The sequence below is a fragment of the Cannabis sativa genome, chromosome 4, assembly GCF_029168945.1.
Source record: "Cannabis sativa cultivar Pink pepper isolate KNU-18-1 chromosome 4, ASM2916894v1, whole genome shotgun sequence".
NCBI lineage: Eukaryota > Viridiplantae > Streptophyta > Magnoliopsida > Rosales > Cannabaceae > Cannabis > Cannabis sativa.
The window spans coordinates 31,325,948-31,341,798 of record NC_083604.1 but is presented as its reverse complement, the minus strand read 5'-3'; the positions used below and the strand labels follow the sequence as shown (position 1 = coordinate 31,341,798).

Below are 15,851 nucleotides of genomic sequence, written 5' to 3'. Positions count from 1 at the left end.
TTTTGAACTTAGATCGTCGTAGATTCACAGTGGCACGATATATCTATAGGACAGATGAAATAGTTAGGAGTCTTAATCATTTTATTTTGCCTACTCAAACCGTTAAGATAGATTCCTTTCTTTAGATGAATTTTTTAGGGTTCTTTCACTATGGGAGCTTTTTAGACAGGGTGCTTAAGGATTTCCTTGAATTCAATTGCATGCATTTTTTTTGCTACCGTGATACTAATATTTGTGTTTTCATTTGCAAAAAAACCAATTCAATCTTCAAATGGGGCTTGTTGACAACTTCTTAGGAAGTATTTCAAAGAATTCCTCTGAGGTGAGGGGGTTGCCAAGGGATAAAGGTAAATGCAAGGTTGTACATTCATAAGGATCAAACACCTCTAGCCATGAGCTAAGAGGCTATTTTCTCAGGTTTCGGCCTTGGAATCTGTCCCAAACACCCAAGTTTCCACGACTATGGCGAAAGCTTCTAGATCCCAACCCTCAACAGTTGCGGTGGATGCTCCTTCTTAAGGAGAACTTGTTGAGACTGCCCTTATAGTGGTGCCCCTTCAACAGGTGCCAGTTGTTCTTGACGTGGAGGAAGAGGAAGAGGAAGAAGAAGGTCTTGTGTTCTGAAACCTTAAAAGATTCATCTCTGCCCTTAGTGGAGACAACAAAAGGAGTAGGGCAGAAGCCAATGGATAAACTTCAACAACTGGTTGCTAGCCAAAAGCAGGACTTGGAACCATCTGGGCATAAAGAAGGGGGATCTTAGGAAACTGAGAGATCAATTAGGCAGAACTTATGTTGTAATAAAGAAATTATGGACCCTAGTCCCAACAACAAAAGTCGTCCTTTGCTTCTATTTCCCAAATGCAAAAGGATAAGACAAACCTTCCAACACTTCAAATTTTGAGAATGATCTTTCCCATTTGACCATCGGTAATATTTGAACAAGACCGTGCCCAACTGGACACGTCCAACAAATTCTTCCACAAAAATTATAATGTGGAGGCTACTGAAGTAAGGAAACGGGCCACCATGATCTCAACTAGGCAGAATGCTGAGTTTGGGAATTTGGCAAAGAGGCCAGATGCTTACCTTCAAGTTTTCGACCGTCCAAATATTGTAAAAAGGCTCAAGCCAAAGGTTGGCACTGATCTAGCTCCATTTGTGGCGAATCATTTTGCTACTGCAGCTAGTGAAGACCAAGATTTTGTAGCGGACTGCCTTAAGCATCAAGCTACCGGAGTAAATGTTGCGTTTTATGCCCTAAATAAAACTCATTTCAATATAATCAGATTTACTTATTAATATAGATCAGAAATAACATTTAATGTTGCATGGTTCACATGATTTATTTCATGATTATATGTATATAATGTATGAATTCATCTGTAACCCTTTTCACATACTTGATCCTGTTTATTGTGCTGTCAACACATTGGAAAGTAAACATGACTATGTGAATAAAGTTTCCTAGATTTATCAGACATAGGGTTTTACTGATATGATAATCTACAACAGAGTTTACTTGCATTTGGAGAAGTGCTATGTTCTTTCCAGAGCATTGGTTAAAGTAAAGCTTAGGTTGGATGCATGGAGTATGCATCGGAAGGGACCGATATTGAACTTAGACTTAGATTTGTTAAACTTACCGTAATATATTCAAGTCAATATCGCCTAGTTGATCCTAGATCAAATGATCTTAATCCTGTTATGATTAGGCTCAATCTCAAGAGGCTATTCGTGTTCTTTGATTTGTTAGTTAAGCCTACTTTTAGGTCAGGGTGATACGTACATTTTGGGAACACGGTAGTGCAATTGAGTGGGAGCGCTAACATAAACATTGAATCTATAGCTTCTATCTGGCGAATAGTAAGTAAAGGATGATCTCCTTCGAGCTTGACCAAACGAAAATAAATGATGGAGATCTCATTTCACATAAGCTGAAATATCATTTATACGGGGTTAAGTGTTTTAAGGATTAAATACATTGTAGGGTGTAACGGTAATCTAATCCCTTTACAGTGTAGATCATTCATATGGAGGATCATTGATCAAATTAGGATTATAACAATGGATAACTAATGATGTGTCTATATGGTGGAACATATAGAGCATTCTATACACTGAGAGTGCAATTCTAAGTTCTAAGCGTGGATTCAACGAAGAATTAATAAGTTAGTGAATTTTAGTAATAAATTCTTGATCTACTTATAGGAAGCTCGGTTATATAGACCCATGGTCCCCGCACTAGTTGAGATAATATTGCTTGTAAGACTCATATAATTGGTTTTGATTAATCAATTATAATTCTCAAATTAGAATATGTCTATTTGTGAATTTTTCACTAAGTAAGGGCGAAATTGTAAAGAAAGAGTTTTAGGGGCATATTTGTTAATTATGATACTTTGTATGGTTCAATTAATAAATGTGATAATTATCTATAGTTATTAAATAGTTAGAATTGGCATTTAAATGGTTGAATTAGAAAATTGGCGTTTTTGAGAAAATCAGATGCAGAAAAGATAAAACTGCAAAATTGCAAAAAGTGAGGCCCAAATCCACTTTGTATGGCCGACCACTTTTGTAGGGAATTTAAACTGATATTTTCATTATTTTAATGCCAAATAATTCAAACCTAACCCTAATGGAATGCTATAAATAGATAGTGAAGGCTTCAGGAAAATTACACTTCTGATTCAGAAAAAACTTAGCCTCTCTCTCTCCCTATCTTTAGCCGCCACCTTGCTCTCTTCCTTCCCTCTGCAATTTTGAAATTCTTAGTGTGAGAATAGTGTCCACACACAGCAAGTGATACCTCAATCATAGTGAGGAAGATCGTGAAGAAAGACTTTCAGCAAGAAGGAGTTTTCAGCACTAAAGAATCAGAGAAAGAGATCCAGGTTCAGATATTGATAATGCTCTGCTACAGAAAGGAATCAAGGGCTAGATATCTGAACGGAAGGAATCATATTATTCTGCTGCACCCAATGTATGGTTTCCTAAACTTTATATGTGTTTATTTCATCGTTTTAGAAAGTTCATATTTAGGGTGTTAATCAACATACTTGTGAGTAGATCTAAGATCCTGGTAAAATAATTTCCAACAACTGGCCTCAGAGCCATGGTAATTGATTTACTTGCAAGAAATTTGGACTTTAAAACGATTGTTTGATGTTTTGGATGGTATCATGTTGTATTGAGTGTTATTTGATGATTGATTGATGTTTGTGAATTTTTCGTGAAAAATAATTGAATATCTGTTTCTGAAATTATTTTTATTGGATAGTATGGAAAAAATTAAGCAAGTTACTTTTTTACAGAACTCAATTTCGATTTAATTTGAATTAGCTATGATTTTTTGAAGTTTCGAAAAAAATCGAGGTTGAGCTGAATCCCACCTGCGCGCGCGGAGAGGCTGCTAGCAGCCCCCTGCGCCTAGGTTTCACGCCCAAGCCAGCCCATGCGCGCCCATGGACAGTATGCTATGCCCGTACAGCTTGTAATTTTTTCATTTTTCTTCGTTTTTTCATGCTTTTTCATGGAATTAACTTCCGATTTTTTGTGTAGTTCTGTATTTATACATTTACTATTCCCAATTCAATTCTAATTATCATAATTAATTTATTTAATATGTTTTAAATTTAATTCATGATATTAGTGTAATTTGAATTTGAAAATAGTAAATATCTATCTTTTTTTGCTTAATTATCTATCTTATTTTTAAATTTGATTATATCTTATCTTATATTTTAAATTTAAGGTCAGATTTTAAATTTTTAAATTAAATTCTTTTTTAAATAATTTGACCTTATTTAAATTTAAAATAAGATAACTATAATCATGTAATTTTAAATAGATGTAAGGTATTTTGCTACCTTTTAAATTTTGTTATTTTATTTATTTAAATTACATTTAAAATCTGAAAAAGATATTCATTTATCTTTTTTAATTTTTTATTTAATTTTTATTTATAAAATAACATTTAATTTTTAAAAGTAGTTAGCAAATTTTGAAATGATATTTAGGTTGGTTGAAACCTAATTTTTTCAAAATTGTAGGTTTAATTTTAAATTTAATTTTCTTTTATTTTCGAAATTTCTTTTATTTTATTTTAAATTTTCTATTTTTTATTTTAACATGCATTTTCGAAAATACAAATCTTTTTAAATAATGAGCTTTATTATTATTAAGACATTCGATCTCCATTGTTGGTCTTACAATAGTTAAATGTTTTCAATATAACCTCGAGACGCTAGACTTCGTCCCCCTATGGATGGTTATTCGTTGAGCGCATTTAACACCGTAAGATCTCATTTGATAAGTGTTTTGTAAGTTTTCGTCTCTATTAGACTCTCCCCTACGGTGACTACTTAGAGATAAACTTATAAAACATGAAATAATGGTGGAAGCTCATAAAATAAGAATAACCTTGACTCTCGCCTACCGGGACAACGTTGGATTCTTATTTTGATCGAATAAAAGGTTGCTAGAATGGTTTCTATTTTAGATGAGCTGACAACTCTATTCAATAAATGATACTTTGACTCTCGCCTACCGGGACACTGTATCAGTTTGTTGGAAACCTTGGAAATTATTTAGGATTGTATGTTTTAGTATTTTCACTTGTCATTCCTACTTGCTATATGTTTAATAATTTCTGAATTGTGTATGAATTTATATTGAACCATGTTATTTTCTGTTATTAAATTGTAGTTTAATTTCGAATCTTCATTGTTGGTCTAACATATTTGTTTTTCTAATGAGATAAATCCCTAATGGATTTTCACCATTAGACATACATAATAGTGTTAGATCTCGAAAGATAAATATTGTATATACAACATCTAGCTGTTCATCAATTGATGACACCTTAGACTAGTATTTTTACGATATGAAACAAGAAGATTTATAAATAAGATTACTTTGACTTTCGCTAATCGAAGCATCGTTGGATTCTTATTTAAACAACGAAATTATTTTAATTCCTCTTAGCTTATTCATTTCGAATTAGCTCAATAACATATCATTGGATGAATGGTCTATAAATCATTTCATGTCATTCTATATTTTCTCTTAAGAAATTAAATGATGCATATGATTATAATCCCGAAATGCTAATCCCAATTGATATAAATCCTCAATCTTAGAAATCTCCTACTTGTATGGGCAAATCTGACTTAGAGTTTATATTAGTAGTGGTGGTCCAAGATAGAATTGCTCATTATATTTGGTATAAATTTAAGTCGTTGACTTTAATTTTAGAATCCAAACAGAAATTTTCTTATATTTATATTTCCAGGAAGCAATATAGTTACACTTTCCAAGTGTTCAATATCCATCTTCTATTAATGGATTCAAACTGTATGGAATATGAGTTTGGTATTCTGTGATCAGGATCCACTTGTACTATTCTAAGAACTCTTTGATGTAACTAAACCTAAGTCATCAAAACGACACAACCACATTTTTATTAATCTATGGCATTTGTATCTTGTTCATAGTGGTTTTGACAAGATCAATCTCTGCAAAGAGTTAATATGCCTATATCCACTGAAAGTTGTTCATCTCATTCGTAGATGGATGTACATTCAGGGGTGGATATGAGTTTTTCATTGTATTCTTAAAACGATAACTCTAGATTATACCTTATGCAAAGAAATTTGAAATGTTTGAAAAATTTCTAATTTCTAGCAATGGTTAAAACCATTAAGGTAAGTGGTTAAAGATCTTGCGAACTGATAGGGGTGGAGAAATAGTTAGTAGATATGCAGTTCAAAGATCATTAAATTGATTTTTGAATTATATCCAAACTTACCTCCCCAGAAATTTCGAGTTGCATGTTGATGATTAGTTACTAGTCGTTGCCTAATTCCTTCTATGGTAATACAATTTCAGAATGATGTAATGGTTGTATACTTAAATGTAAATCATTACTAGATTCATGGATGACCTAATCAAAATCTTAAGAAAAGCTAGAACTGTTAACCATGGTTTGTTAGCTATTCTAAGTGATTAGGGGTGGACCATCCCATAGTCAATAGATAAGAAAGTGTTTGTTTGAACAAATACTACTTTTCTAAGAAAATGACTAAGTCTGAAAATAAAGTAGCAAATAAAGGAGATATTTATTTCTTGATTCCAAAAGTGTTGTATCATCTTATTTATGATGATCCCACTGCCTCTGTTGTCTTGTCACAACCGAAGAGATCAATACCATTTAGTTTTCTTAGACATAATTCACGGTACCTTGTCGTAGTGGGAGAGTTTCTAGGAACTCACCTTCTTATGACTTGGGAGACACTAGTGATTAAAATCCATTGTGAGTTTAAACAAGTAATGGATTGTCAAGATAAGAAACTAAGAAGAAAAGCCAATAGAACTATGGTTTAATCCATTCACATGGAATAACCTAAAGTTTTCTATTACAAGGACATAAAAGGAAATTTTCGTTTATATGTCTATTCTATGGACTTAACAAAACTTCCTGTTCCTAGTATTATAGGTTTGAGTTTATCTAAACCTATGGCTTGTGGTATACCTGGTAATTACTTACTCTAATGCAAGCAACTTACTTTAGTAAGATGCTGAAGCATTTTTTTTTTAATGGCAATCTATAGAAGCTTCTCGACTTCTAGGCATAGATTTTATTTATCTAAGGAAATGTCTCAACTATTCCAGAAAAGATAAAGCCATGAAAGAATTTCTTAAATCAACAGTGAGAGGTCTTAGATATGCTTTTGTATGCCTTAGACCAGACACCTGCTGTTGAGTGGGAGTAATGAGTAGGTATCAGATTAATCCAGGAGAAGAACATTGGAAGACAATCAAGTAAATCTTAAGATTAAGAAGAGGAACTATATGTTAGTCAATAAGGGTGTATTTAAAACTCTTAGACTACACCACATCAGATTTCGAGATTTGCCTTTGTGCTAGAAAATCTTTCTGATAAGATGGTGATTACTCTGGGGGTGGAATAGTGATTTTGTAGAAGTGTAAAAACCTATCTGAAGTCTCTAGGTCTACCAGAAAGGGACTAAAAGTTAAAGTTGCAGGAAAAGTACTTATTCAGTCTAAGGAAAGTGTTATACATTTTTGGCACCATTCCAAATTGCCTTAACTACTAGTGTTAATTTCCTGATTAACCAAAAGTAGTTGCAAAAAGTATAGAATCCAGTATCCCAAAAAGAGTAGACATATAGAGAGGAATTTCACATTATTAATGATTTTGTGATTAAGGAAGAGTAATGGTGGAGAAAAGGTTGTGTTTAATTCAACCTTTCAAATCCTATTACGAGGAGTTTACTACTACTACACTTGATTTGTATATCAAGGTGTTGAGATTATTTGAAATGAACTTTTTGTTTTATATTAGTGCAAGTGGGAGTTTGTTAGGTTTTATGCCCTAAATAAAACTCATTTCAATATAATCAGATTTACTTATTAATATAGATCAGAAATAACATTTAATGTTGCATGGTTCACATGATTTATTTCATGATTATATGTACATAATGTATAAATTCATCTGAAACCCTTTTCACATACTTGATCCTGTTTATTGTGTTGTCAACACTTTGGAAAGTAAACATGACTATGCGAATAAAGTTTCCTAGATTTATCAAACACAGGGTTTTACTGAAATGATAATCTACAACAAGAGTTTACTTGCATTTGGAGAAATGCTATGTTCTTTCCAGAACATTGGTTAAAGTAAAGCTCAGGTTGGGTGCATGGAGTATGCATCGGAAGGGACCGATATTGAACTTTGACTTAGATTTATTAAACTTACCGTAATATCTATTCAAGTCAATATCGCCTAGTTGATCCTAGATCAAATGACCTTAATCCTGTTATGATTAGGCTCAATCTGAAGAGGCTATTCATGTTCTTTGATTTGTTAGTTAAGCCTACTTTTAGGTCAGGGTGATACGTACATTTTGGGAACACGGTAGTGCAATTGAGTGGGAGCGCTAACATAAACATGGAATCTATAGCTTCTATCTGGCGAATAGTAAGTAAAGGATGATCTCCTTCGAGCTTGACCAAACGAAAATAAATGGTGGAGATCTCATTTCACATAAGTTGAAATATCATTTATACAGGGTTAAGTGTTTTAAGGATTAAATACATTGTAGGGTGTAACAGTAATCTAATCCCTTTACAGTGTAGATCATTCATATGGAGGATCATTGATCAAATTAGGATTATAACAATGGATAACTAATGATGTGTCTATATGGTGGAACATATAGAGCATTCTATATACTGAGATTGCAATTCTAAGTTCTAAGCGTGGATTCAACGAAGAATTAATAAGTTAGTGAATTTTAGTAATAAATTCTTGATCTACTTATTGGAAGCTCGGTTATATAGACCCATGGTCCCCGCACTAGTTGAGATAATATTGCTTGTAAGACTAATATAATTGGTTTTGATTAATCAATTATAATTCTCAAATTAGAATATGTCTATTTATGAATTTTTCACTAAGTAAGGGCGAAATTGTAAAGAAAGAGTTTTAGGGGCATATTTGTTAATTATGATACTTTGTATGGTTCAATTAATAAATGTGATAATTATCTATAGTTATTAAATAGTTAGAATTGGTATTTAAATGGTTGAATTAGAAAATTGGCGTTTTTGAGAAAATCAGATGCAGAAAAGATAAAACTGCAAAATTGCAAAAAGTGAGGCCCAAATCCACTTTGTATGGCCGGCCACTTTTGTAGGGAATTTAAACTGATATTTTCATTATTTTAATGCCAAATAATTCAAACCTAACCCTAATGGAATGCTATAAATCGATAGTGAAGGCTTCAGGAAAATTACACTTCTGATTCAGAAAAAACTTAGCCTCTCTCTCTCCCTATCTTTAGCCGCCACCTTGCTCTCTTCCTTCCCTCTTCAATTTTGAAATTCTTAGTGTGAGAATAGTGTCCACACACAGCAAGTGATACCTCAATCATAGTGAGGAAGATCGTGAAGAAAGACTTTCAGCAAGAAGGAGTTTTCAGCACTAAAGAATCAGAGAAAGAGATCCAGGTTCAGATATTGATAATGCTCTGCTACAGAAAGGAATCAAGGGCTAGATATCTGAACGGAAGGAGTCATATTATTCCGCTGCACCCAATGTAAGGTTTCCTAAACTTTATATGTGTTTATTTCATCGTTTTAGAAAGTTCATATTTAGGGTGTTAATCAACATACTTGTGAGTAGATCTAAGATCCTGGTAAAATAATTTCCAACAGTAAATACTCTAATCTTACTTGATGGTAATCTTATTATTTTTTCTTGCAATTTAGTCATGATTCATTACCTTCTTCAAACACATCTGCTGGTGGAAAGGTGTTTTGACTTGGTGAACAAGCTAACTCTCGAAGTGGAGACATTGAAGGATGAGCGAGACAGGTTGGAGGGAAAGAAAAAGGATCAAGGCTTTAAATGATGCCAAGGCTCAAGCTGATGACCTGGTTAAGTGCAAGTTTGAGACTTCTCTAAATGATGTTGTGGCCAACTAAAAGGAGGAAGCCAGGAGAGAAAAGGACCATGGTGACAAATACAAGGAGTTGTACACAAAGGTCCACTCTTGAGTCTCTCATCTGGAAGAGAAAGTGGAGGAATCTAAGAAGAAGATCCAAACTCTTGAGCATTCCTCCCTATTGGATTTGGATCGCACTCTAGCCTTACTTACTCATTCCTCCTTTCCTGATTGAAGTGCTTCTGGAGCACCTGCTCTGTGCTTGCGGCATTAACTGAATCTGGTATGAGATCATAACTTTTGCTTATTTTGTGTGCCTTTCTTTCTCCTTCTAGCACTTTTTTCTCTTTGAGCACTTGCGTCGGTTGATTTCTCATTTCTTTCTTAGAATTCTGAGATATTTTTATGCACTGCAACTTGTTGGCGATATGTTGAGGTTTAAACCCACTTGTTTGTCCATGTTCGTAATGAATATGAATTTTGTTCATTTTGGCCCGCATATCAGCCATTTCAGCCATAAATTCTCGCATGGTATGGTTAACATACTCTTGATGTTGTATGTTCTCATCTTGATCCTGCTAACGTTTCTCTTCAGTCGCACACTGCTCTTGCTAGAATTTCTCTTCTGCGAGATGCCACATATCCTCATTATGTTTGTCTCACGGATTCATTCTTTGATTCATTTCTCTTATCTCCAACGCCAATGCAGTAGTAGTCGAATCAACAACTAGATTCGATGTATCTCCTTCACTTGGAGCTATTGCCTTCTCTGACACCTTCTTAGAACCCATCTTAATTCCTATCCTGAACTTCAGCTTTTCATCCTAGAGATTCTCACGGATGGCGCTAGCTGTTGATGCTGAAAATTGGCTCAACAACAAAATTGTATCATTACTTTGAATTCTTTACACCATGTTTGATCTAATCAAAGTACAATCTCTATCTCAATTTGGTATGTATGCTAATTCGTGAGCTTAAATGTATTTCTTGAGGATGTATTCCAACAAAGTTTCGACTAGTTTGGTGTAATCAAGAATTTGTCACACTTTTCGAATGAGGGAGCCTTCTATTTATAGGTGCGGAAAATATTTAGCTTCCCTTCTTTTATTTACTCTATTTTGTTCACTTGTATTAATTATCATTCGCTTCTCCCAGTGCTTTTCCTCTCCCTACTTTTAGAGCTCCTCAAGCGCCTTGTTCTTTCTTTCACTAAGCTGCTCTTCTGCCTCTAAGCTTTCTACTCTACTTCTCTTTTAGTAAAACGATGCACTTTTTTCTTAACTCTGCCACATTACATTATTAGCTCATTCTCCGTTTTAGTACTCCAGAATTATATTTTTTATCCTCTTATTTTGATCACTTAAATATATATATTTTAAAATATGTATAAACTGTGAATTTAATTAGAGCGATTACTTTAAATGTTAATTATAAATATACATACTTTACAAATTAAATTAGATTTGTACGTTAAATTTGATCAATTATTTTATAAACACCGTCACAAACCAAAATTTTGGACAACGTGTCTAGCAATATACTGGAGCAGAAGTAGCCGTTTAAGAGCACGTGGACAAGGGACCTAATTTTGTCAGTGAAAAAATACACCAATTCACTCTAATCATCACACGCTCCATAGCCACGCGCCTAAGTTTTTTGAGTTTGAGAAGTGACCGGCTCAATCTGTCTCTTTCTTTTTCTTTGTATCTCTCCCATCTGAGGAGAGCGAGGGAGAGCAGTGCTTCCGCTGTAGGAGGAGACACCGGCGCAGCTCACACCTGCAAAGTGCAATCTCTTCAGTTTCTGACCTCTCTTTCAATCACTTGCATACACACTATTTCCTTCTCAGTCTTCTTTCTAGACACCAACTGGGAAAAACAATTATATAAAATTCGCCGGAAAGGAGGCGAACGGAAAACCCTAATCTGACGCTCTGAAGTTATGGATGGCGGGGTGGTCTGAGCTTTTTTCCTGAAGAATCATTCATGTTACTATAGCATCTGGTTTGACTTTTTTTTTTCTTTTACCTTCGTCTATGGCAGTCTTCTAATTTCAATTTTCGACGAGAAAGGTTTTTGTAAGGAAGGAAAAAATGTCTGTGGCCGAGCTGAAAGAGCGCCACGTAGCGGCGAACGAGACGGTCAACTCTCTCAGAGAGCGATTGAAGCAGAGGCGACTTGCTTTGCTCGATACTGATGGTGAGGGACTTTTTGATTCTTTCATTTTTGTTCGGTTGTAGGGCTTAAGAATTTTCGTTATTGGGATTTGCGTATTTTCGGATCTAATTGCTTTCTTCTTTTCTCGGATTTGCAGTTGCAGGGTATGCGAGGTCTCAGGGAAGAACTCCGGTCCGCTTTGGACCTACGGATCTGGTATGCTGTAGAACGTTGCAGGGTCACGCAGGGAAGGTATATATTAATATCATTATGTGTGCGTGTGTATATGTAATTGTATTATTTTCTATACATATATGTGTGTATTGGAATATTGGTTGTGATTGCATCAGTGTATTTGATGATTTTGTAAATTGGAATCATAAAATTGATGATTGAATAGTTTGCAGTTTGTGAACTTGTTTTTACGTTTTATTTCTTCTTCTTCTTTTTTGAACTGTCCTGAACAATCTGTAATGCTAATTATTTGTTGTCAATTCTAGCTTTTCTTTACTGTTGATTTGGTATTAGATTTTAGACATTTTTTTTACTATCTAAATTATTTTGTCCAATAGTGAGAAATTTCACGTGTTCTTAATCTATATATTCTCCTAAATAATGGGTGCTATATAACATCAATTCTTACTGAGAAATTTTCAGGTGTATTCATTAGATTGGACTCCTGAAAAGAACCGAATTGTGAGTGCATCTCAGGATGGAAGATTAATTGTCTGGAATGCACTAACAAGCCAAAAAACCCATGCTATAAAGTTACCTTGTGCGTGGGTCATGACTTGTGCTTTTTCACCAACTGGTCAGTCCGTTGCATGTGGTGGTCTTGACAGTGTTTGCTCTATCTTTAATCTTAGTTCACAAACGGATAAAGATGGGAATCTTCCTGTGGCAAAAATGCTTAGTGGGCACAAGGGTTACGTTTCTTCCTGCCAATACGTTCCAGAGGAGGATGCACACTTAATTACGAGTTCTGGAGATCAGACATGTGTCTTGTGGGACATTACTACAGGCCTTAGAACTTCAGTTTTTGGAGGTGAATTTCAATCTGGACATACTGCAGATGTGCTGAGGTATTTAGCTAACTTGCCTTCCCACGTGAACACACAAAAGTATTATATATAAGTGGGATGGGAGTCATGCATGCTGATGTGCATAAAATGTGCATTTTATGCAAATTATTCACACAAAAAAAATATTTATTATGCTTTGAATGTTCAGACATCTGCCTTAAATGATGTTGAAATGAGTTACCTTTTAATTATAAACATGAACAAAAGTGGTTCCATGTGTGTAAACTTTTTAACAAGCTGTATTAAAAAATGCATGGACATTTGTAATGATAAACACATAATTCGAGCATAAAATTTCTAACATCACAGTGGCAAATCTCCATCTATTACTTGAGTATTGTGCCTATAACTATCTGTATTCATGTATCTTGGAATATAAATTTGTATATATGTATAGCCATAATGCCATCTATTTCTATGTTTATCTTTATGGTTGACTGACTATCAAAGTGGTCAGTTATTAATAGGAGCATTGCACTTTCAACTTATTATGACTAAGAGATGACGAAAATTAAAAGATCTTTACTATAAGATTGCTTTGCGTTCTTTCAGTGTCTCCATTAATGGATCCAACCCAAGAATGTTTGTATCTGGTTCATGTGATACAACAGCACGATTATGGGACACTCGTGTTGCTAGTCGAGCAGTGCGGACATTTCATGGCCACGAGGGAGATGTTAATTCTGTAAAATTCTTTCCAGATGGCAATAGATTTGGAACTGGCTCAGATGATGGAACCTGCAGGTTATTTGATATTAGAACAGGACATCAACTTCAAGTATACCACCAGCGGCACGGTGATAATGATAACCCACATGTGACTTCAATTGCATTCTCCACGTCAGGAAGGCTTCTCTTTGTTGGATACACAAATGGTGATTGCTATGTATGGGATACTTTATTGGCTGAGGTATTTTCCACTTGTTTCTCACAACGATCTTATCTGTTTATCTTTCTTTAGTACAGAAGGTGTGAGGTTCAAATCCCTATTAAGAACATGCCTAGGAATCAGTAAAGTTTTCTAGTTTTCTAATATTGAGGTAGGTTAAGGAAGGGGGTCATTTCAGGTTGACATTGAGAATTGTGCTCAAAATTTTCAAAATTTTTGATGTTTGTTATGGCGATTGGGAGAGTCATTTTAGGTCGCTCTTTCTCCTACGTTATCCAGAGGCCAATTTGATGTCATTTCCAAATGTTTTTCATTCAAATGAAAGACAACCTTTGGAATAGTATTTTTACAATAATCAATGCCATTATGGGCGCAAGCATCCTAAACAAACCTTACATGGGAAAATGTCTTCACCCTTTTTCAGGAAAAAGGGAAAGCATTTGCAGTGTTCAAGTCATAAAAATGCTTGTAAATTCTGTATAGACATTCCTACTCATTCTGCTATTCTTTGTGTTCATGCTGTGATTGATGTCCTATATCATTGTTAATGGATTGATTTATCTTTCACTTTGTGGTAGGTGGTTTTGAACTTAGGATCTCTCCAGAACTCACACGAGGGCAGAATTAGCTGCTTGGGTTTGTCAGCTGATGGGAGTGCCTTGTGTACAGGAAGTTGGGATACGAATCTAAAGGTTAGTATGTCTGGACGTGATAATTCGTAAAGCTAGGTAGATTATTAATAGTATTAATTAATAGAACTACCCCTGAGTGGAGCTGAAACTTTTGGTTATGGTGACACGATTTGATGTGGAAATCGGTTCACAGTGCACTATCATTCTGGAAATGAAGTTAATTTCTGCATATTTTGTCGTTTTCTTCTGAAGAGTACACAATTACGTATTGAGTGCATTATTATATTATCTTAGTAAAATCTGAGAAAATATTATCAATAAAGTCTATTAATTATTCTCTGTTTTTGTCATTCTGCTATGTTGTCATGTATTGTGATTTTATTTTGCAATTGAAGAAGGTAACATATTTTCGTTAATTGGTTTTTGTTTCAATCTACGCGCTTGCAGATATGGGCATTTGGAGGGCATAGAAGGGTACTATGATCGATGGGGTAATAATAATTGAGCTACCTTAGTTGTCTTGAGGGGTTCTCATCTCAAATCCATGACCATGGGGTCCTAACTGCCTTCACACAGAATTCCTTATTTTGGGTTTGAGAAAAACGATATTCTGTAATGCCATCCCTGTATTCCTCATTGGAAAAGTAAGAAATTTCAATATTGAAAAGAATATATATCTTATCTTATCTTATTTCCTATTATTATAACTCTATGTTAATATTTGAGTACTAATATTATAAAAATAATGTCTTACTTTTATAAAAACCTCTTATTCTGGTGTGAACCCGACTATTTTACCAGTGTGGCTGATTTTTTTTTTTTTTTTTTTTTTTTGATGTTCATTTTAAAGACGTATCTATCCTTCTAAAGATTTGACTTTAATCTGGTAACTGAATTTTTGTCTGAACTAGCAAGCCTTAATTTTTGGATTAAGGCTGATTTGTTTTTTCATTGAAATTTTCATTCCACTTACAAAATTACATCATTACATCTGAAAATAAAATGGAACACATTTGATTTTGTTCATCTACAAACGACTTTGGGCTCCCAAAACCCTGAGTAGGGTAGCCTCATCACCTCCGCACAATGTATGCTTGGCAAACACTCAACGTCTAGGTGAACACTTTGGGCACTAGATGAGTAGCTTGAATGTCGACATGTTGTTTCCAATTGTTTTCTTCAAAAGTCTAAGCAAATAGGTCAGGACAACACCGAAATTGGGATTAAAAACTTTAGATGTCAACACAATTGGCTGCCTAGGTAAGCTATTAGCGCCCAGATGAGTTATTTTTGCCCTAGTTTGTAGTGGTTTTGACTCAAAGTCTCAACACGATGAGCATTTGATTGCACAAGAACAAATGCAATTAAGTATGCAAAAGGAAGCCACAATCTAGTCCCGATCCCCAGAATCATCACCAGAGGTGAGAACCACCTAGGGGCCTCGAGGTGGTACCCAACACCTAGGTGAGCATCCTACTCCCTTGGCATACGACAACTAGGGTATTGAGTTCAAGGGTCAAATTGTGTCGTAGTTCCCTCAAATCACTCAAGGAACGATATGTATACATGTGTCTCTACATCTGGCACCCAGAAGGGATACAAACACTACTCGGTGG

The 15,851-nt window shown here is 34.6% G+C and overlaps 1 protein-coding gene across 1 annotated transcript; it reads left to right on the top strand.

The window, feature by feature from the left end:
- The first annotated feature begins 10,948 nt into the window (after nucleotides 1-10,948).
- On the top strand, nucleotides 10,949-15,000 carry LOC115712760 (guanine nucleotide-binding protein subunit beta-2). The gene is made up of 6 exons (XM_030641112.2): nucleotides 10,949-11,674; nucleotides 11,790-11,884; nucleotides 12,290-12,714; nucleotides 13,267-13,624; nucleotides 14,182-14,295; nucleotides 14,683-15,000. Exons 1-6 carry the CDS (start codon nucleotides 11,569-11,571, stop codon nucleotides 14,716-14,718), a joined length of 1,134 nt encoding a protein of 377 aa, XP_030496972.1. The 5' UTR covers nucleotides 10,949-11,568; the 3' UTR covers nucleotides 14,719-15,000.
- Nucleotides 15,001-15,851: the final 851 nt, after the last annotated feature.